Source organism: Mustela erminea, chromosome 5, assembly GCF_009829155.1.
Source record: "Mustela erminea isolate mMusErm1 chromosome 5, mMusErm1.Pri, whole genome shotgun sequence".
NCBI lineage: Eukaryota > Metazoa > Chordata > Mammalia > Carnivora > Mustelidae > Mustela > Mustela erminea.
In genome coordinates this window covers 85,615,793-85,637,557 of record NC_045618.1, presented here as the reverse complement: position 1 = coordinate 85,637,557, position 21,765 = coordinate 85,615,793, and the positions used below count along the sequence as shown (strand labels likewise).

At 41.2% G+C, this 21,765-nt stretch overlaps 1 protein-coding gene across 3 annotated transcripts in view; it reads right to left on the bottom strand.

Moving 5' to 3' along the window:
* Window positions 1–21,765, bottom strand: part of PSMA6 (proteasome 20S subunit alpha 6) — a 33,630-nt gene that overhangs the window by 8,297 nt on the left and 3,568 nt on the right. Inside the window, exon 1 of one of the 3 annotated variants that reach the window (XM_032344029.1) lies at window positions 12,538–12,733. The exons of 1 other annotated variant lie outside the window; for it this stretch is intronic. In XM_032344029.1, coding sequence (XP_032199920.1) covers window positions 12,538–12,613 — 76 coding nt within the window. In that variant the 5' untranslated portion in view covers window positions 12,614–12,733. Of the gene's footprint in view, window positions 1–10,850; window positions 10,954–12,537; window positions 12,734–21,765 lie in introns of those variants that run through there. One more of the 3 variants, XM_032344028.1, reaches the window with a different exon arrangement.

Genomic DNA, 21,765 nt, shown 5'->3' with positions numbered 1-21,765 from the left:
GAATAAATTATTAGATTCATGTAATGGCATAAAAGTGGTCATTAAAAAGAATGAGCTAAAGCTGTATGATCTAACACAGAATGTTGTCCAAGACAAGCAAAGTCAAATTAATAATGATAATAATAAATCATAGTTAAACCAACTCCATTTTGTTCCATTTTAGTTTACTGTAATCATTTTTATCAGGCTAAAGTACCAAATTTCTAACAAAGAATTAATTTATCATGTCCTATCTTTATCAATTACATCTTATCATTTTATTTTAAAGATTTTATTTATTTAACAGAGAGAGAGATCACAAGTAGGCAGAGAGGCAGGCAGAGAGAGAGGGTGAAGCAGGCTTCCTGCTGAGCAGAGAGCCCGATGCAGGGCTCCATCCCAGGTCCTTGAGATCATGATCTGAGGTGAAGGCGGAGGCTTAACCCACTGAGCCACCAAGGTGCCCCACATCTTATCATTTTAAAAGTCTGTTTTGTGGACATTATTTCTACCAAGTCTGGTTTTCCTGGGTCAAATTTAGTTGCTCTAAATTTTCAAGATTGACTACTGCTGTTAGTCTGACTATACGCAATTTTAACTGCTGTTAGATTATTCTGCATTGTTTTTTTTCTCCCTACCAAGTTAAAATTTTCTGGGTCACGGTTTTCCAATCTTCCTGATACCTACAACAAGTATCCTTGAGTTTGTCTATGACAAGTGCAGCTTGTGCACTTCCAGCTGCTGTCAGACCATTCCCTAGGTTAAAACAGATGCATCAAAGTGGTAGCATGCAAACAAAGGACTTTGGCAACATGCAGTTTGGCTGACAATGGTTGCCTCTGGAGAGCAGAATTACAGACAAGACTATTCCTTTCTATGCTATGTATTTCTAGAAAATTTAAATCTCATTTAAACATTTTGTAATTATAAAGACAGTAGCAGAAATACATGCTCACTGTAGAAAACAGGGAATACAGAAGATAATGTAAAAGAAAACAATTACTCATAACTCCAATCATTATCTGCATTTTGAAATAATATTTTTTTTTAAAAGATTTTATTTATTTATCTGACAGAGAGAGATCACAAGTAGGCAGAGAGGCAGGCAGAGAGAGAGGAAGAAGCAGGCTCCCCGCTGAGCAGAGAGCCCGAAGCGGGGCTCGATCCCAGGACCCTGGGATCATGACCTGAGCCGAAGGCAGAGGCCCAACCCACCGAGCCACCCAGGCGCCCCTGAAATAATAGATATTTTTAAAATTCTGTCAAGTACTACTCCGGGCACTGGGTCTGAAGCCTGGCCTCATCATCTCTTCAAAAAGCTAACTGGTAATGAGGATCAGCTGAAACAAAGATACTACCTATGCCAAAGAATTTCCTTTAATTGGAGCTATAATAAAAACCACTTATCAATTATTTCTAAGTAGCTATATTTTGAAGACAGAAAAGTAGAATAAAATGACTCTAATGTAAGGGAAATTCTCAAATTTAGCTTAGATTTAATGAGGTTATAATAGCTTATTTTTACCATCCCATTACACCACAAATAACTTCTAAAATACAATGTTTCAAAATGCTTCTCAGTTTTGTTTCTCATATGGCCAAAAAGCTTCTACTAGATCAAACCTCCATAGCTAAAAATTGTAAACTCTAAACAAAACAACTACTTGAAGGCACCAGAGAGTGGCCAAAAGGAGGCAGATTCTAGAGGGGGAGTCAAAGATGGTTGGAGAAGGAAATGGCATTAAGTAAGTTTCCTGTTTTCATGGCTTACAACAGATTGAGTGTAAGCCCTGGTTAGGGCTAAACACCCATAGAAAATTCAGTCTCTTTGGCATGCAGATAGAGAAAACAGTTTGGGGGTAACTACAGTTGCAGGAAAATAAGGGAAAGAAAGGAGAGAGCCAGAGAGGGAGAGCCCCAACCTATGTATGTTACCCAAATCTCTGGGTAACACATGCACAAGACAGACTCCAAGCAGCTTAGCTAAGGATAAAAGAAAGTGAGATTTGAGTTGCCAGCCAAATTTGCCTGCTAGAACAAATCAATGTTCTTTGGAGGAATATAGCAGAATCCAAGCCAACAACTTCATTAAATATTAAAGGACAAAATACTCTAATTAAAAGCAGAAACTGTCAGAATGGATAACAAAGCAAAACTCAAACATACTGTATCTATCACAGATACAGTTTAATAGAGTAAGCATCAGGAAGTTGAAGGGACTATACTAATCAGACAACATACAGACTTCAAAGCAATATATCAGAGATAAACAAGGATATTTCAAAAGTAGAAAAATAAATTCATAAGGCAGCTATAACAATCACAAATGTATGTGCAGCTTATAAAAGTACTTTAAAATACAAAAAAGGAAAACTGACAAAATGAAAAAGAGAAATGGCAAAACCCATCCAGTTAAAGATTTTTAACACCACCACACAAGTGAAATAGACATAGATACACACACACACACAAAGTAGACAAACACTATATGGACCACACTATCAAGTGCATCGACCTCACTGGTTATCTGCAGACTATTACCGATGACAACTGAAGAATACACATGCACATGGTGTAATACAAATGCACACGGTACCTTTACTAAGACAGAGCGTATATTAGAGAACATAAAAACAAATCTCGATAAATTTTAAGGTACTGAAATACCTAAATATTTGAAATTTTAAAAACACTTTTCTAAGTAATTGATGGATCAAAGAAATAATCATAAGGGAAATTTAAAAATATTTTGAACTGACTGATAATAATATATCAAGATTTGTAGGATGCAGCTAAAAGAAGGAATTTTATGGCAATGGTGGACAGACCCTAAAGTGGCCTGCTCTCTAGAATCCCTGCATCCTGGTGTTCACACCTTTGTGTAATCCCCTCTTCCTGAGTGTGGACAGGACCTGTAACTTGTTTCTGACAATGAATATGGCAAAGATGATGGGATTATCATTATCCTGATTACATTATAGAAGACTGCCTTAAAAACAAAAGCAGTATGTTATCTTCCATACCATGATATTTCTCCTACCATCATCTTTTTCTAACATATTGTTGTTTGTCTTACAAAGGTAATAAATGTCTGTCTCAAATATGAGTAAATATAGTAAATATGCAAAAATTTTAAAATGAAAATATTTACCTAATAGTTTTTGCTTTTGAGAAAACCCCAACTAATTCCAATTCCCTCATAAATATAAGTGAAATATAGGCAGATAGCGCGGGATCTAAAATATTATCAGAGGTAACAAGTATGGCATTTATAGATACTAAGTGAACTTTCAAACTGACTTATCTGTGAAATAAGTCTAATTTCATTTCTTAACTATACCCTGTATGTGCCTCATTTATCAATAAAACTACATGTATAAAAAAAAGACTGTCTTGGGACGCCTGGGTGGCTCAGTTGGTTGAGCAACTGCCTTCGGCTCAGGTCATGATCCCAGCGTCCTGGGATGGAATCTCACAAATGGGTCCTTGCTCAGCAGAGAGCCTGCTTCTCCCTCTGCAGGGAGCCTACTTCTTCCTCTGCCTCTGCCTACCACTCTGTCTGCCTGTGCTCGTGTGCGTGCACTCTCTCTCTCTCTAACAAATAAATAAATAAAATCTTAAAAAAAAAAAAAAGACTGTCTTGATAGCAGACTAACTCTAGAGATTCCTCTTACTGGCTCGCTAAGTGGCTGAATGGCAAGGAACCATGAGTCTTCCAGGGAATAGCCAGCAAGCAGCTGGGGCCCTTGGTTCCACATTGAAAGAAAATGAATTCTGCCAAAATCCTCAGTGAGATTGAAAGCAGAGTCTTCTCCAGTTGAGCCTCCAGGTGGGAACACAACCTGGACAACACTGTTACAGCCTTAGCATATTCTAAGCAGACTATTCCTGACCCACAGAAACTGCTGGAGTTAAAAAATGTATGTTATTTTTACCTGCTGTTTGTAGTAATTTTTATGCATCATAGAAAACTAATATGCTAGCCTTGTTTACATTAGAAAAGGTTGAAAATCAAGAAGCTAAGCCTCTAAAAAGTTTAGTGAAAGGTAAAATAAACCCAAATTTGAAAAAAGCAATAACAAAGATCAGAAATCAATGAAATAAACAAAAAGAGGAAGTCAGGAAAGTAAAAAATTGATTCTTTGAACAGAAACAACAAACTTGAGATGGGGAGATTATCCCAATGGGCCCCAAATGCAATCATATGTATCCTTATACGAGCGATGGAGAGAGAGATTTTACGCAGAGAAGGTACTGTGAAGAGGGAGCAGAAATTTGAAGATGCTGGTCTTGAAGATCAGAGTCATGCAGTCCCAATCCAAGGAAGCTAGTAGCCTCCACAAGTGGAGAAGGCAAGGAATGTATTCTCCTAAGGTCCTGCCTAACACCTTGATTTTGGTCCAGGGAAACTGATTTTAGACGCCTGGTCCCCAGAACCACAAGAGAATATATTTCCTTCTTAGCCACCAAATGTGGTAATTTGTTACAACAGCCACAGGAAACTAATACGCCACCCCCCACCCCCACCCCGCCCCCGCCAAACTAATCAGGAAAATAAGAGAATACAAATTGCTAGTACTGGGAATAAAAAAAGGGGACTATCATTACAGACATTATAGAGGTAAAGCAATATTAAGAATAGTCATTTATATACGGATGATTCTTTTATCTAGGTCACTATCCTTGATCTTGCCTAATTTCAGCACATTTCCAAATGCCTGCTGTTATTACCCAACTGCTCAGAACATGATTTTGGCCTAAGAAATAATCCATCTACAGCTGTAGAGGGATAACAGTTTGCAACACTTACCAACTCTCCTCTTACATTATATTTTTTGTGAACAGACCTGCTCTTTCCCATTATCTTTATGTGCTGCCTGAAGTGCCCTCTCACTCTTAACTTAACCAGAGCTTGCCCTTCCTCCTCAAGCCTCTTCCAGCTCCCATGGATTCTTTCTGATTATCCCAGATGAGATTCTTCAAACCCTTATCTGAACTTCTATAGCATTTCGTATTTCCCTGAAGTGTGTATTTTGCCCTTTCACATCTAGACTGGATAGTGAAATAAAACCAAGGAACCAAGGAAATTTAAAATTACATTTGCAACCAATAAATACTAAATCAAAGATTGGCCATAGGCCCAATTCAGCTTACTAAAGTTGGTTTAAAATGCAGGGTTTTCTAGGAAGGTTTTAAAAATCAGATAAAAAAAAAAATCTCGACTTAGTTTTCCTCAGGAAAAAAAATTTGGGTAACACCTGACCCTCATTCTTTTTTTTTTTTTTTTTTTTAAGATTTGTTTATTTTAGAGAGAGAGACAGAGTGTGCATATGCGCGCAAGTGCACACAAGCTGGGAGGAAGGGGCAGAGGGAGAGGGAAGAGAAGCCGCTGACTCCCTGTTGAATATGGAGGCTATTCAGGGCTCATCTCATGACCCTGAGATCATGAAGACCTGAGCCAAAACCAAGTCAGATGCTCCTCCAACTGAACCACCCAGGTGCCCGGACCCTCATCCTTACATAGTGAACATCACCTCGGGCTGACAGGTGCTTTGCAGTTTTTCACAGTTTCTACCACTCCTTGTCATATCTCAGCCTCCTTCATTCACTAACAATACTTATCTAATCTGCTTAAATAATGCAAAAGATTTTTTTAAAATGCAGAAGATAAAAGCCATAAGAAACAGAGCTACCCCCATCACCACATAATAAAATTTTGTCCCACAAAATAAAAAATATTTTACATATAAAAAATACTTCTCAGTAGAGAACACAGCTGTGAATTAGCCAGGATTCAGCGAAGGAGTCCTCTACCTCCCTCTCTATAGAGATTAGTGCTGTCAAATAAAATAGTCATCAGTCACATGTAGCTAATGAGCACCTGAAATGTACCTAATGCAACTGAGGAACTGAATTTTTTTTTTTTTAAAGATTTTATTTATTTATTTGACAGAGAGAAATCACAAGTAGTCGGAGAGGCAGGCAGAGAGAGAGGGAAGCAGGCTCCCTGCTGAGCAGAGAGCCCGATGCGGGACTCGATCCCAGGACCCTGAGATCATGACCTGAGCCGAAGGCAGCGGTTCAACCCACTGAGCCACCCAGGCGCCCGAGGAACTGAATTTTTAAAGTTCTTAGTTAAGAATTATCTTTCCTACTGTTCATCTCCTACTTCTCTGAACTTCCCTTCTCAGTCCCCTTCACCACTTTTACCTCCTCAGCCAAGTCCTTCAATACTGGTATTCCCCAGGATTCTATCATTTCTCCCTATCCCAGGATGATTTGATCCTTTATAATCATGACTAACCATGTCACCTTTAGCTATGTACCCACAGTTGCAAATGACTACTTCTCCCAGAGGGATTTCTGAAAATTACTCTTCTATAAACCTGCAACTTTAAAGTCTTTATCTGAAATAACAGTTTTACTAACCACTTGAGCTACAAACCTGGGTACCATCCTTGACTCTTTCTCTTCTCCCTCAACAGAAAAATGTTCATTCATACCTAGGATTTGCTTTAAAATACTCTTAACAGAGACAGGGCAAACATATGGGAAAGGGAGTAAAGAGAAAACAAGACTGACAAAATGTTCACAATTGATGAAGCTGGGTGATGGGTATATGAGAGTCATCATACTATTCTATGAACTTGTGCTTGGAATTTTCCATAATCAGAATTTAAAAAATAAAACTCAAGAGTCTCCTCCACGCTTTCTCAGTACCTTAGTTCACTCATTAGGGCTTATATGGATTATGGAACAAGTCTCTCCTAATTGGTCTTCCTATTATCAGTCCCTTTCTACTAGAATTCTACTCAACTTTCCCGCTATCTTACTTAATAATCTTGTCGTTCTTCAGCTATGTCCAAACCTCAAGTAGCAAAGTCCAAACTCTACCATGGCACCCACATCTCTTCAAAACTTGCTATAGTCTGCTCTTCCAGTCACTGTCCATGCTTCGGCTATCCTGACTGACCTATGCACTGGTTTCCCCCAGACCTGTCTAACCAATTCACCTTCTTTGAGGAATCTTTCTTGGCTGTGTCACTTTTTTTGTTTTGTTTTGTTTTTGAGTAATCTTTATACTCAACATGGAACTCAAACCCATATCCCTAATATCAAAAAGCCACTTGCCCCATGACTGAGCCAGCCAAGCACCTCATGTGTCACTTTCCATAGTAACCTTCTTGTATTATTTTAGTACTCACCATCTGTGCTGTAATTTTAATAAAATTTTATATAAATAAATCCCTATTATAACATTACCACCATAAAATATTTTTAATAATTTCCAGAAAAATGGAAGCTGCTGGAATAAAAAATCTCGAGACAACATAATAACAAGAGTATCTTCTAAAGAAACACTGGTAGGGTAAGAATAGGACAGTTTACAGCAGAGGTGCACATGAAGGCCAATTAAGAAAAAAAAAAAAACACAAAAAACAGAATAGCCTAAGGGGAGCATTTAAAAGGTGTATTTGGGGGCGCCTGGGTGGCTCAGTGGATTAAGCCGCTGCATTTGGCTCAGGTCATGATCTCAGTGTCCTGGGATCAAGCCCCGCATCGGGCTCTTTGCTCAGCGGGAGCCTGCTTCTCTTTCTCTCTCTGCCTGACTCTCCGCCTACTTGTGATTTCTCTCTCTGTCAAATAAATAAATAAAATCTTTAAAAAAAAAAAATAAAAAAAATAATAATAAAAGGTGTATTTGTTTTTTAAAACCAGAATTCAAATGTGAGAAATATTAAACACTTTATTTCCATCACTAAAGACTAGGGTTTGGGGGGTTTGGGATAAAATTTCAGAAACTTACAAACTAGCAAACAGAGATTACATTAATCTCTGTAATCTGCTCTTGAATGTCCAAAATTATGCAAGACAATGATAACTAATACCATTTCCCATTTTTTAAATGGAACAAGTCATAATTAATTACACTCAATCCCAAGCCTCCAATTCCTTAAACTGTAACTTAAATACATAGTAAAATACCTATTTGTAAGTATTAGGTTGAAACATGAAACAGTCATTTTTATAGATTAAAAAAAGTCAAACATCAGCAGTTTCATATGGTTCAGCCTAATACGAAATCGGTAGGTTAGAATGTTCACTGCCTCCTTGACCACAAACAAAATGGTACGTGAATCACTGTTTTGTATAGAGACTTTTCTTTCCCAGTAACCTCTTATTCACTTTGTTTATTCACTTTGTCTCTTTCCTTATACTTTTCCCCAATACTTTCCCAACTTTTCTGGGAGTCATTTGTGTAACACTAGAAAAAAAACGGGGGCTCAATATAAAAGGTATTGAGACAAAAATGTTGAGGAGAAACACAATGCCAGACATCAGCTCAGAGTACGATCTGCACATCACAGCAGGGATGCACAACCCCTTAACAGACACCGGCTTTGCAAGGCCTCTACAGGTGATTCTGAGGTTCTGCCATTATAAGACCAAGATTTTCCCGGCCCATAATTTTTGTTTGGAATGCTATACTAAGTTTTGGAAGATAAACATCCCCCCCTCCCCGCCCACTACATAAACTTAAGCTGAAAAATAAAAAGGAATTGAGAGATCCATACATTCTATGAAGTTTGGTTATTAAAAAGAACCAGGGTTGTTCTTGGCAGGTATTCTAGGCAGGTTCTACAGAACATGTCTGTATTTAATTTCAAAGCTTCATGCTAGAAACTTTTTGTTATTAAGATTTTTGGAAGCTGGGGCGCCCGGGTGGCTCAGTGGGTTAAAGCCTCTGCCTTCAGCTCAGGTCATGATCCCACGGTTCTGGGATGGAGCCCCGTATCCGGCTCTCTGCTCAGCAGGGAGCCTGCTTCCTCCTCTCTCTCTCTGCCTGCTTCTCTGCCTACTTGTGATCTCTGTCTGTCAAATAAATAAATAAAATCTTAAAAAAAAAAAAAAGATTTTTGGAAGCTGTTCATTCTTAGGTCTTTCCCTAACTTTGTAACCTAAATGGAAAGTGTATCTCATTTCATAGTGCCACCTATTGTTACCCTCTCTAAAACCATCATCTAGGGGCACCTGGGTGGCTCAGTCGGTTAAGTGTCTGACTCTGGGTTTTGGCTCAGGTCATGATCTCAGGGTTGCGAGATCAAGTCCCACAACAGGCCCTGTGCTCAGTGCAGAGTCTACTTGAAATTCTCTATCTCTGCCCTGCCCCCTGCTCATGGGCTCTAATAAATAAAATCTTAAAAAATCAAAAACACCCTTATCTTTAAGCAGGTGGGTCATTAGAAATTCTGGCACTGGCATGGGGATGAGGGATGAATATGAGATTTGAAAACAGCAGTGTTTGATTTCATTAAACTTTTTTTGTGTGTAGTTACAATACATATGCATTTATGTTTATGCACATATTTAATTTCAAGTCTAATTAATTTCAAATCAAAGAGGGCATGAAAAGTATGGGTTCAGAAATACTTTAAAACTATATTTTTTTAAGATTTTATTTATTTATTTGACAGACAGAAATCACAAGTAGACAGAGAGGCACGCAGAGATTGAGAGGGAAGCAGACTCCCCGATGAGCAGAGAGCCTGATTTGGGGCTTGATCCCAGGACCCTGAGATTGACCTGAGCCAAAGGCAGAGGCTTTAACCCACTGAGCCACCCAGCTGCCCCTTAAAACTATTTTTTTAATAGCAAAAGATACAAACGGTAGGTACTTCTCAGTCCATTTATTTATAGAACTCTTGATTCCATTTTTATCAGTAACTGAGCCCTTACTATGTGACAGATACTGTTCTAAGCACATCTATTAAGTCATTAAATCCTGAGAGGGCTGTCAGCCCTAGTATTTTTATTTTATAAGTGAAAAGTTCTCATAGTTGGTGTGGAGCAGGACTTGAACCCAAGAATCCTAGCTTCAATACCAATGCCAGATTGGTATTTCTAGATTAGAAAACTGTCCTCTCCAATCTATTTCTACTGGTCCATTTCTTTCCTGTTCCTTATCAGTATGTTCCCTCAGATGCAACTAGGCAATGCTCAGATCCACCAGGCAGGCAAATTCAAGTGCCACTCCTCTCCCCTTCCTTGCCAGACCTATCCAGCAAAGGATCAGCAAGCAGAAGAGAAAAGCCTGAAAGTAATCAGGTTTATTTTGTCCCACCTGGGCCTTAGTTTCCCAACTGAAACCTTGGGTAATTTTGGAAGTTAGATTTTAAAGCTAGGTGCTCTATGTATAGCTCTACAGTTTTTTCTATACACATACCAGACACCCCTTGAATACACCCATTAAAAGAAATTTTTCCATAGTTACTACAGAGTATAAATGACAATAAAAAATCTTTCTCTTACTCCCTGGGAGCAAACACTGTTTATAATTATGGTTAGCATTGTAACTTTAAATTTATACTTTTTTGATTTATCAACGTTAGATTACATTTATCTTTTGAGTACCAACTATGGAAGATGAGAGGCATACACTCACCCTCCCACTAATCCTTCCTTCCCTGTTATCTCCTCATTTTTCTATATTATTTTTCCATTATTAAGTTAACAATTTGCACTCATACTTCCTATATGCTTCGTCTTTGGTGGATTCTAAAGTTTATAAACTCATAAATAGGATTTACAGTATTATCAACATGTACAATATTTCACTAGAGAATCAAGCATGGATGGACCATAAAAAAGGAAATACTCCATGTCTACAAAGCTACCAATCTAATAGATCAGGAAAAAATAAAAGGCGCCAAAAAAATCAAACAGGCATCTAATAACATCTACCGATTACTCAGTACTGTACTAAGCACTACATTTATCATCATATTTAATCCACAAAACCACCACATAAAAAGGAATTATTAACCCCACTTTGTAAACAGAAACTAAGACTAATGTTATTTATCACTTGCCCAAGTTGGCTAGTACGGAACATGCAGGGATCTGAATCCCGGTATGGCTCCAGGACCTGAACGCTTCACCACTATACTGCTTGTTCATACTAACTATTCTTTCACTTTCCTTTTCCTAGCAATGTCTAATTAGTGCCCTGATAGCAGAGACAATGTGTTATTCAACAAGGCAGAACTGAAAAGTTATCCTGTCTATGTATTAACCTTGTTTGGACCACACGTTTTATTCCAAATTAAAAAATATATATTTAACTGACATTATATCCAGTCTTTCTACTCACCAAAATCTGGGAAGCATTAAAGACTGCTTTATGGCTGGATTTCACAATATGGTATAGAAAAACAAAATGCAGGTCTGACTTTTCCTGTTCATACATTAAAAACCACAATACAGAACATTCAAAGCAGTGACCCAAAATAGAAAAATTCTTTAAAACTCGGGAAAGAAACTAAAAATGAAACTTTCTTGAGGATACAGTTAGCATCTCTCTTGTTTGATCCTATTTTTCAATTGGGGATGAGTTAAAAGGGTTACTGAATTACCCTTGTTTTTTGCTACATTATATACTGTATGTAGCCATATACTGGCTAAGCTCCATTCTAAGTTATCTTTAACTCTATTTCTAAAGTTTACAGGTAGAGAGAACCTCATTTATATCCCAACTCTCTCCTTATGATATCCAAGCACAAATGAAATTACTGTCCTCCCCAAAGCAGTGAGGTGCTAAACTCACTCAAAAATCAAAGAATCACGGGGCTAGATATACATCAGATTCTCCAGATGCTACATTCTCCATGGCAAGAGCTTAAAGATCGGGGTTATAATTATAATCTAAATAAACCCTGACACCACTTCGATCCAACACACTACACTGTTACACTGAATGAATGATAGCTACTTTAGGGTTTATTTCCACTACAGCTGTTCTGCAGGAGATAGCTAGTTCACCGTACCTCACCTACAATTCAGAACCAGCTTTAAACTGCTTAGAAACATTCAGATGTGGGTTAAAAGGGGATGCTAGTTTCTCTAGAATTGACATTCATTCATTCTATCTGCCAGTTTTCCAAAGATGTCCTGAGCCCTGTAGACACTTGTAATCTGACACATTTTTCTTTTTATTCGTTTGTTTACGTATCTGTCACTCCCTTTCAGCTGTGCGCTTCAGTACAGGAGAGTGTGTGACATCTCTGCACCCCCTAGCACCAGCACAGAGTCTGGCACATAAAAGGTTCTAAATGCCAATGCACAGTTAACTAGGATAAGGAAGTGCATGTTGCAAACAAAGGAAAACGGAGATGAGCGTTTCAATGGCAAGGCTAAGGAGCCAATTATCCCTGAGAGAAGTACGGACGTTGGGCCCACCCAGGCCAAACTGTAACAAGTGAAGAGGCGTCAGGAAGCCAGAGTCAGCAACTGTAGTCCTACCTTCCTTAACTCTTTATTGTGTCCAGGAGGTGCGGCCGCTCACCCTGAAGAGCCGAGGCCTTCAGCTATCGGGACCCGGATCCCTCCTCCAGACAGGGGTGGGAACACCACAGGATTGGACCCAGCCTCGGCCTTTCTCCCGTCCCAGCTCCGGCCATGCCTCAGCCCGCGGACTACACTCCGGCCGCGTCTGCCTGCTCCAGGCCATACCATGACAGAGCAATTCGAGTGGACCAAAGGCAGACTCGGTTCACTCACCTACTTGGTAGAGCCGGCCCTCGGGTGAAAAAATGGTAATGTGGCGGTCAAAACCAGCGCTGGAACCACGGGACATGTTGGCGCACCCACCACTTCAAGCACAGTCTCTGAGCCCCGTAGCTCCCGCACCAGGCGTACAAATCCCCCCGGAAGTTGCAACCACTGCTTCCGGGGCACCGGCTGGCTACATCCGCTCTTGCGCGCCCAACTCTCGACTCTAGCGTCGGTTCAGGCGCGGAGAGAGCTCCGGGGCCCCACCCCTCATTGGGGGTGGGAAGAGCAGGGGCGCCCTTCGGTGTGCGCCTGCGCCAGTCCCACGGCTGGGCGCAAGGTGGACCTTTGGTAGTGGCGTTTTAGAGCTTTCATCTGGAAAGTGAATTGGCAGTAGCAAGGACGAAAAAGCTTTCTGAGGGCCTAGAGTAGTGGATCTGTCTACCGGTGGGACTTAAATGGATGGTGTATTTAGTTGTTACTTGTTACGTTGTTAGTTTTGAAACGTGTATATCCAGCCTGTGTTTAGATTGCTGGCGTTGTTCCTAATCTGTACCCACCCACTTTCCTTCCTACTACAGGGAAAAATGGGTTGCAGCCGCTGCGACAGTAACCGTTTACTTTAGGTACAGAAGGGAACGGGTTCTGGAAAGAGCAGAATTTTCTGGCCAGGCAAAGTCCTTTTGACCAGCAACCGTAAATTTGGGTTAGAGGTGGACCAGGAAATACAGGAGTAATGGAGGAATCACGAGGTTAAGTTGCCTTGATTGAAACTGAAGAACAGAAAGGACAGGGCGTATAGCAGGCTGTTGTTGAATAAACTGATGTAATTCCAAGCGAACTAGGTAGCTCTGGGAGAATAGCAGATGGCCTTAAAACAGCAGGGGGCCTTGTAAAATTGTGCCTATTTTGACTTCTCCCGCAAGCACGCCCCTATTTAACCAATATAAAATACAAAACATGACGTTAGGCTAGTATTGTTCCGCCCTCCACACCTCCCCCCCCCCCCCAAATAATTTGTACACTAGAAAGTCAGGTTATGCCAAGTTTTCCAGCACTTTAAGTGCCTGCTGTAAGTAATACTAAAGTAGGGATTCCTACCTCCTTAATGTATTTTCCCCTAAACTCACTTTGCATTTAAAGGAAAAAATGTATAAGAACCTCTCAAGGAGTTTCTTAAGGAAGCTTCAATTCTCAAGAATGTTCTTTAAAGATAAACGTCTATTTTATTAACCTGAAAAAAATCCCAAACTGAAACATGATTAAGAAAATACTAAATGCAAACAGCATCTCTGGCACACAGGGTACTTTCCAGCTCTGGCTGATTTCCAAGTGCACTGATAAAAGCGGTCACTTGGTTCTGGTTCAGTCAGGTCCCTACTCTCAGGACCAACTCCTCCTGACCTTTTCAGTGCTTTTTTCCCCTTTACACTCTGAGCAATCTTAGTGTACTGTAATTCCCAAACTGCCTGAATAGTCGAAAAGAGTCTCTGCACGGCTGCTAAGGAGGGTGAACTCAGGTCCCACAGGTGCCCTCTATGTTGATGTCTCCCAAACCTAGATCTCTAGCTGAACCCTTCTCTGGAGACACCTAGGCGCCCCATGGAGCACAGTCTTACCTAATTACCTGATGGGTGTTTTTTACACTGAGACAGGTAGTACCTTAAAACCCAGTGCTTTTTTTTTTTTTAAGATTTTATTTATTTATTTGACAGAGAACACAAGTAGGCAGAGAGGCAGGCAGAGAGAGAGGAGGAAGCAGGCTCCCTGCTGAGCAGAGAGCCCGATGCGGGACTCGATCCCAGGACCCTGAGATCATGACCTGAGCCGAAGGCAGCGGCTTAACCCACTGAGCCACCCAGGCGCCCAAAACCCAGTGTGTTTAAAACAGAGCTCATCATCTCATCTCTTCCCCCACCAAACCAGTTCCTGCCCCATGTACCACACTTCACAAGTCCTCAGAGCCAAAACCTTGATGCAGTCTTCAACTCCCCAAAGCTAGTTACTCTGTCCTTATATAATCATGATCATTGTTTATTCTGCCTTTTTTCTGTTCTGTAATTCATAATTTTGTTCACTATTAATCCCACCCTCCCACCCCCACTAAGCTCCATGAGGGCAAAAATCTTTGTGTTGTTCACTAGTATAGCTCGGGCAACTTGAAAAATGCTGAGCATAAATATTAGTCAAATGAATGAATCACTTACAGCATAAGGGTTAGAAGTACATTTCTATTTAAACCTGAACTTAAATGCCATTTGTGACAGTTACTAGATATGCGACTTAATGCAAAATCCCCAGGCCTGGATTCCCTTATCTATTAAATTTGGATAAGATTCACTTTATGGAGGCTGCTGTGAGGATTAAATGAGGGAAGGCAAGTGAAGTACTAACAAAGTACCTAGCTCATAACAAGCACTCATGAAACAGTTGCAGTTACTGTTGCTTTTCTGTCTGGTCAGTTACCAAATCCTATTGATTATTCCTATGGGATAGGATAGATCTGCTTTTCATTCCCACTGCCATTGTCTGAATTTAGATCCTTTTCACAGTTTGCCTGTTCTGGCACATACAGTCTCTTCTTGTTGATCCACATTCTTGAAATCATTTTTTTCTGGAGCAAACTCTAAGCTCACATTGAGTTGGTTCCCTGCCTAGATTGATTGATTGATTGATTGATTGATTTCTCTCTCTCTTTCTTTTTTTTTTTTTAAGATTTTATTTATTTATTTGACAGGCAGAGATCACAAGTAGGCAGAGAAGCAGGCAGAGAAAGAGAGGTGGAAGCAGACTCCCTGCTCAGCAGGGAGCCCGATGCGGGGCTCGATCCCAGGACCCTGGGATCATGTCCTGAGCCGAACCTGCCTACATTTCTTTGCACTACTGAATAAAATAGTCTTTTGCTTAGAGTTTAGAGTTTTCTACCAGTTGACCTATACCTGTGTTTTCAGCCTTCTGTTTCTACTTCATCAGCCTATTTCTATCGCAGGGATACACACCACAGCACTGCCCTGAGCACCACTGCTTAAACACTCCTCCAACTCTCCTAGTTCCCCCATACTATTCCTGCAAGGACCACTCATTGCCACCTCCTCTTTGAAGAAGTTCAAATCCACCAATCTATCTCTTCCCCCCTATATGTCCAGTGCATGTCATTAATTTGAATCTTTTATTAGCCTGAACCAAATGCAATGGCCATTTATTTTTGTAGGTCAAAATGGTCAAATATTGGTAATTATATGATTTAACTTAAAGAATTGTGTGTGTAGACTTCACCAAAGATTGGCAGAAGAGAGGCTGGATGCTTTTCATCTCTGTGTCTTCTGACACCTCTGACAAGGGGCTTGGCTCATTCAAGTTAGATAAAGTACTCTTTTTTTTTTTTTTTTTTTATATATTTGACAGAGAGAGATCACAAGTAGGCAGAGAGGCAGGCAGAGAGAGAGAGAGGAGGAAGCATGCTCCCCGCTGAGCAGAGAGCCCGATGCGGGACTCGATCCCAGGACCCTGAGATCATGACCTGAGCCGAAGGCAGCGGCTTAACCCACTGAGCCACCCAGGCGCCCCTAGATAAAGTACTCTTAAATTGAACTGCAAACAGTAGAAAGAAAGGGACTAACTGAGAAATGTTTTCATAGCTGCAATCCTTTCCTTCTCACGTAGACATGACTGCTATATGGCATCTCTGAGTAGTCCCTGCCATGCAGTGATGGGATATTTAAAATCATACAGACTGTAAGCCATGAGAATTTCACAGGTTCAAAGACATCCTAATCCCTTCTTGAGATTGCATTTAAGCTGGGCCCTGAAAGAGGCATTGGATTTTGAATGGTATATACATTTTAACACTCTTAAGGATATTTCCTGGAGGAAACCTCATTTTCCACACAAACACAAACTGAAATCTGCGATGAAAATATCCTTGAGGGCAGTGGTCACATCTGTGCTGCTCCCAGTGTATCCTCAATGCTAAACCATGTCTACCATGCAGCAAGCATTGAGATAATTCTGTGAATATGCACGCTCACTATTTGTGTTTTCTGTTATGTTTAATCATCTTTCTTTGAAGAGATTTGTGGATGAATGAGAAACCCGAATTCTAAAACCCTAAAAGGTCAGTGATTTTATGTTAGAATTTGAGATTTTTCCACTGAGGCAAATGAATTCCTCTGGGAAATCTTTCAGAAAGACAAACCCCTTTGCTGATTCCACTGCTGAGGGAAATCCCCGGGAAGCAGACTAAGTGTGTGCCACTGGGTACCAAGCAGCAGCTAATCTACTCACCCAGGTGGACTTCCCCCGGGGTGGGGACTCTTTCACCAAAGTTGTCTGTGCCCTTGCAGCTTTAATACAGGCCTATGGGGGCAGACTTGCTGTGTCTGTGTGGAAAGTTTGATCTTCCTCTCTGTGGGGCCGCCAAGTTAGACTTTTTGAAATGACTTTCTGGTTTTTTGAAAAATTTTAGAGATGACTTGACATCTTGTGAGCCTTGGAAAATCTCCTGGGGGCCCTCCTTTTGGCAAGGCCCATAATCTCCCCTGGGGGTGGAGGTAGGTGGAAGGTTGGGGTTACCCACAAGGCAAAGGTAAAAAGTGGCAGCGTATATTCCCAGTGACTGACTGCAGACATGCTGAATCACATGGTGTTTAAAGACAAGATAAGAATTTAGTCCTGAGCTTAAGTTGCTCTGCTAGCAGTTCAGTGAGCCAGGGAATGTAAGAATGAAGCTGATCTCTGTTTCCATGCGATATTAGCAGATGCTGAAACACAATGCCCTGTGAGTTGGCCGTAAGCACTGGTAATGGGGTACTTCAAAAGAGTTAGGGTTTCTTGAGGTTAAGGGGACCCAAAGATTGATAGCAAGCAGGACAGAGGTAGAGATGTAGCAGCTTGGGTGACCAGCAGGAGGGAGGTAGACCTCTGCCCAGCTCCCTGGCCACACTTTGCAATCAGGTGCTCCTCGGGGGGGCCGAGGGCAAGAACTTGGCTGTAATCATAGCTTTACCTATTTGTATCTCACAGCAGTCTCAGTCCTGTGGTTCTTCCTGCCGCCCCCCCCACCTGCCCCCCACCGTAGCTATGGTCGGCTGCCTGAGAGCTGTCATTCTGGCTGAGTCTCCAAGGAGGAGAAAAATGATTTCTTTATACTTCAGTTCTATAATTTATGGGCAAAAGAGGACAAATGAAGCACCAAACGTAGGGTATAGTGTGCTTCTGCGACTTACATGAGGCACTTTTGAAAGCCCTTCAAATCCTTTACCTGACCAGATGCCAAAAAAGCAACACTCCCCTGCCCCCTTGTGCATAACGTCTAGTGTGGTGCTCTCATCCTCAGTACCAGTGGTGGGTACAGTACGATGTCTGTCAACATAGCAGTCACACAGCTGTCATTTCCCTCCTGCTCCAGCCTTCCTTACCAGCCAATATCATTCTATGCCTGGATTCTCTTAGTCATCACCAATAGTGAGAATGCTGTCCTTTGATTTGAGAGGGAATTAACTTGCATCAGCCTAATCTAAAGGACATTTAATTAAAACTACCCAGGAACGTGCCACTTCAATAGAGCAAAATCTTTTTTTTTTTTTTTAGAGCCAAAATCTTTAGTTTTCAGTTCACTCTTAATTTTTAGCTATAAAAACTTCAGTAGTATCCTCTTAGAACTTTTGATATTTCTCTTATTTTCCCAGACTCCCCTCAAATGAAGATCAAGTGCTCGACTGATCTTGTTTCTGGAAGCCAAAGATCTTGAAAAACACTGAGCATTCTCATGGGTCTCCCCAGAATACTGGAAGAAGCAATGGAAGACCCCAGCTGGCTTGGGCTTAACCGTTGGTGGTTTTTAACATACAACTTCCCCTTAGGCATGTTAACACAGGAAGCCCTTCATAGCTTGAGAAAACAGCAAATGTTCCAGTGAAAAATCGGAAGGGGAAGAGAGGGGTGGGAGTCTTGAACATGGTCAGGCTCTGCTATGAGTGTCAGAAGCACTGAATTACAATCTGAGCCTGGCCACAGACTACCTGGTGACCATGACCTCAGTTTCTTCTCTCAAACAGGTAAGATTGCTGTACCCACCTTAAAGGCATAGAGAGAAAAAAAAATTAACCACTGCAGTGAAAATAAGCCACCTAAAATAGATCTGAACTCAACTTAGAGCTCTGTTTATGAAGGGGTGGGAGGACACTGGTGAATAAGGACTGGACTTTTGGCTGTTGCTTTGATCTCTCCCTAGTACAGCAGGAAACCAAGGACTGCACCAGCCTGCACTGCACTCTGCTATTGTTCAGAAGTGAAAGTCTATTTTTCTTAGCTTGGAAAGCTGCCCTTTCTTTCCCACCCTGTCCCACACACATGCAGCTTCACCCATAGCTGCGGGCGGGGATGAGAACCCTAAGCATCAATCAGTCATTGATAAGATTTTCATGGCTACCATCTTGGGGTCTTTATGAATGTTATTTAACTTTATTTACTCTACTCACCTTCACCATTACCCTCATTCCAGCCCCCTGGTCAGGTGAGGAAAGGGAGGTACAGAAGTTGGCCAGGCACCAAGAGAGTGAGTTAGGAACAGAGAGGAAATAAGACTCAATAGCCTTCCCTTTAGACTAGAGACGCTTCCTCTTCCTTGAGGTTTCCTAATTGGCTTCCTCTAATTCCTGTTCTCTTACCACAAAATTAAGTCATCTCTGATGCTCAGAAAGAGCCAGGCTCTCTTGGGGTAATGGGGGAGAGAACAAATGAATGAGATTTCTGATGTTATAAACAATATTTTCAGTCACTAATTTAGGAACTAGTTCTTGAGAAGATAATTATTGATGGGAAAGCAAGAGAGTGCTCCAATCTTATTTTCTCCTTGCTTTGAAATGACATGATGGACCTCAGCTGAGGTCCCCAAACTTCTCGCAGGGTACATTTCATCCACAGGAGTGAAACAAAGACAATTTTCAAAAGTCAACCAGACAACAGATCTAAAACATTTCCAAGATAAAAAATTCTGGAATACGTCTTACAGGTGTATAGCAAATTTCATTTCAGTTATCCCTGTGCCTTATACATAGTAGAAGCCTAATAAATATTCACTCATTTAAGACATTGGGGGTTTAAATGGTAATAATCAGAGATAGTGGCATGGAGAAATTCTCATTATTTCCTGAGGATCAGCCAAAATATCACACACTAGAGACTGTTCTTGAGTCATTCAGCTCACACACAAATTACTGTGGAGCAAGAGGGGAATTCACTCAAAGGGGAAGTGGGAACTGGAGGTGAAAATCAGGAAGACATTTTCAGACAACTTCCCCAAAGTCATTCAACAAACATGTACTGAGCCTCTTCTATGGGTAAAAAGCTGGGCTGGCTGCTCTGGGACACGCAGAGATGAACCAGCTGGGGGCTGCATCAGTGGGGAAGATGAAACATGAATGAAAGCAACACTAGCAGGAGGCAGTTCATGATACATGAGGTCAAGTCTAACAGAGCACTGTAACCTTGGGCCATAGGGAATGTAAACTGCCTGGTGGAAGAAGTGTGTCTGAGCTCAGCTTAGGACAACAAGAACTCTAGCAGGCATGTTAGTTGTTGGGGCAGTGGGAGTGGCAAGAAAAGAAAAGCAGCAGAAGAAAAAAGAGTCTGTGTTTAGGACCTGGCAATGGTCTAGCTTGACTTGGACTCACAAATGTTCTAGATTAAGACACAAATGCAGGGAGGAGGCCTTGATTGCCTAAGCTAAGGAACTTAGAGGCTCTGGTTGGAAGGCAATAGGGAAACATCTAATGGTTTTGAGTTAGGGAAGCAGCAAGATTAGAATTGTGCTCTGGGACTATAAACCTGGTGGCAGTGTATATGATGAACTGTACATGGGGATATCAATCAGGAGGCTATTGCTAATAGTCCAAGTAGAAGTTTCTGAAGTCCTGAACTGGGGTAGTCATCATGAGAACGGAAGGGAAAGAATATTTGCAAGGGATTTTTTAATTAGTCTCCACCCATTGTGAAAAGTAATATACTATTCAAAGCAGTGCTATTTGTAATAGGCAAAAACTAGGAGCTATTTAAATGCCCATCAACAGCACAATAATTTGCGGTGCATTCACAGCACAGAACACTGTATAATAACAAAAATGAATGAAATACAATTACATGCAACATTGTGGATGGACCTCACCTACGACTTAAAGGAAGAAGCCAGCCACAGATGAGCACATCCTGAATGATTCCATCTATATAAAGTACAAAATCAGGCAAAACGAATCTCTACTATTAGAGGATTAGATAGTGGTTACCTTTGTGGGGGCAAGAAATGATGGAAACAGGCATCTAGGTTCTAGTAACAGGCATGATGAACAGACTGTGATAAAACTACAGTGTGATTCTTCCTCTCACACTCTTTCTTGCCTCTACTTGAAAACTGGCAGGTCCCATTAGTTCTCTGTTCCTTCGATAATATGCGGTGCTATGGTCACTTTAAGTAACAAATGCAGTCTCAATCCAGAAATGAGAATATCCAGTTCCAAAACCACAAAAATTCCAAACAGCACTACATCATTTCTAATCTATCATCTTAAATTGATTTCAGATTAAAGCCTCTAGTGGAAAGCATGGTTGGCTTTTCCTCTGTAATCACTCTTGGCTCAAAATTGGCCCTAGCCAAGGTGGAGGGTGGGCGGTGGAGATCTAGGATGGGGAGGGTAGGTTAGAATGGGTGGCTTAGGGGCGCCTGGGTGGCTCAGTGGGTTAAAGCCTCTGCCTTCAGCTCAGGTCATGATCCCAGGGTCCTGGGATCGAGCCCCGCATCGGGCTGTCTGCTCCGCGGAGAGCCTGCTTCCTCCTCCTCTCTCTCTCTGCGTACTTCTGATCTCTATCTGTCAAATAAAATAAAAATCTTTAAAAAAAAAAAAAAAAAAAGAATGGGTGGCTTAATACTTTCTAGGCCTAGCAGATGTTTAAAGCTTGTGTTTCTGGTGAGCCTGGCAGAGAAGATGCTCTTCTCTGGGTCATATTCTAGGCCCTTCAGTGGTTCTCTGCTGAGTCCATACATATTTATATGTAGGTGGCCACTTGCAGCTCCTTCTTCAACCCTCTGAGCACCCAGAAGTTCCCTTCCAGCCCAAGAAAACCCTAATTCCCTCCAACATCTGGCTCCCATCAGACCTCTCAAGGCAGAGTCCTCTCTGGTTCTCTTTCCGATGACCCTTGTCAACCATTCTGTCATCTTCAATATTTGCAGGCAGACTCAGG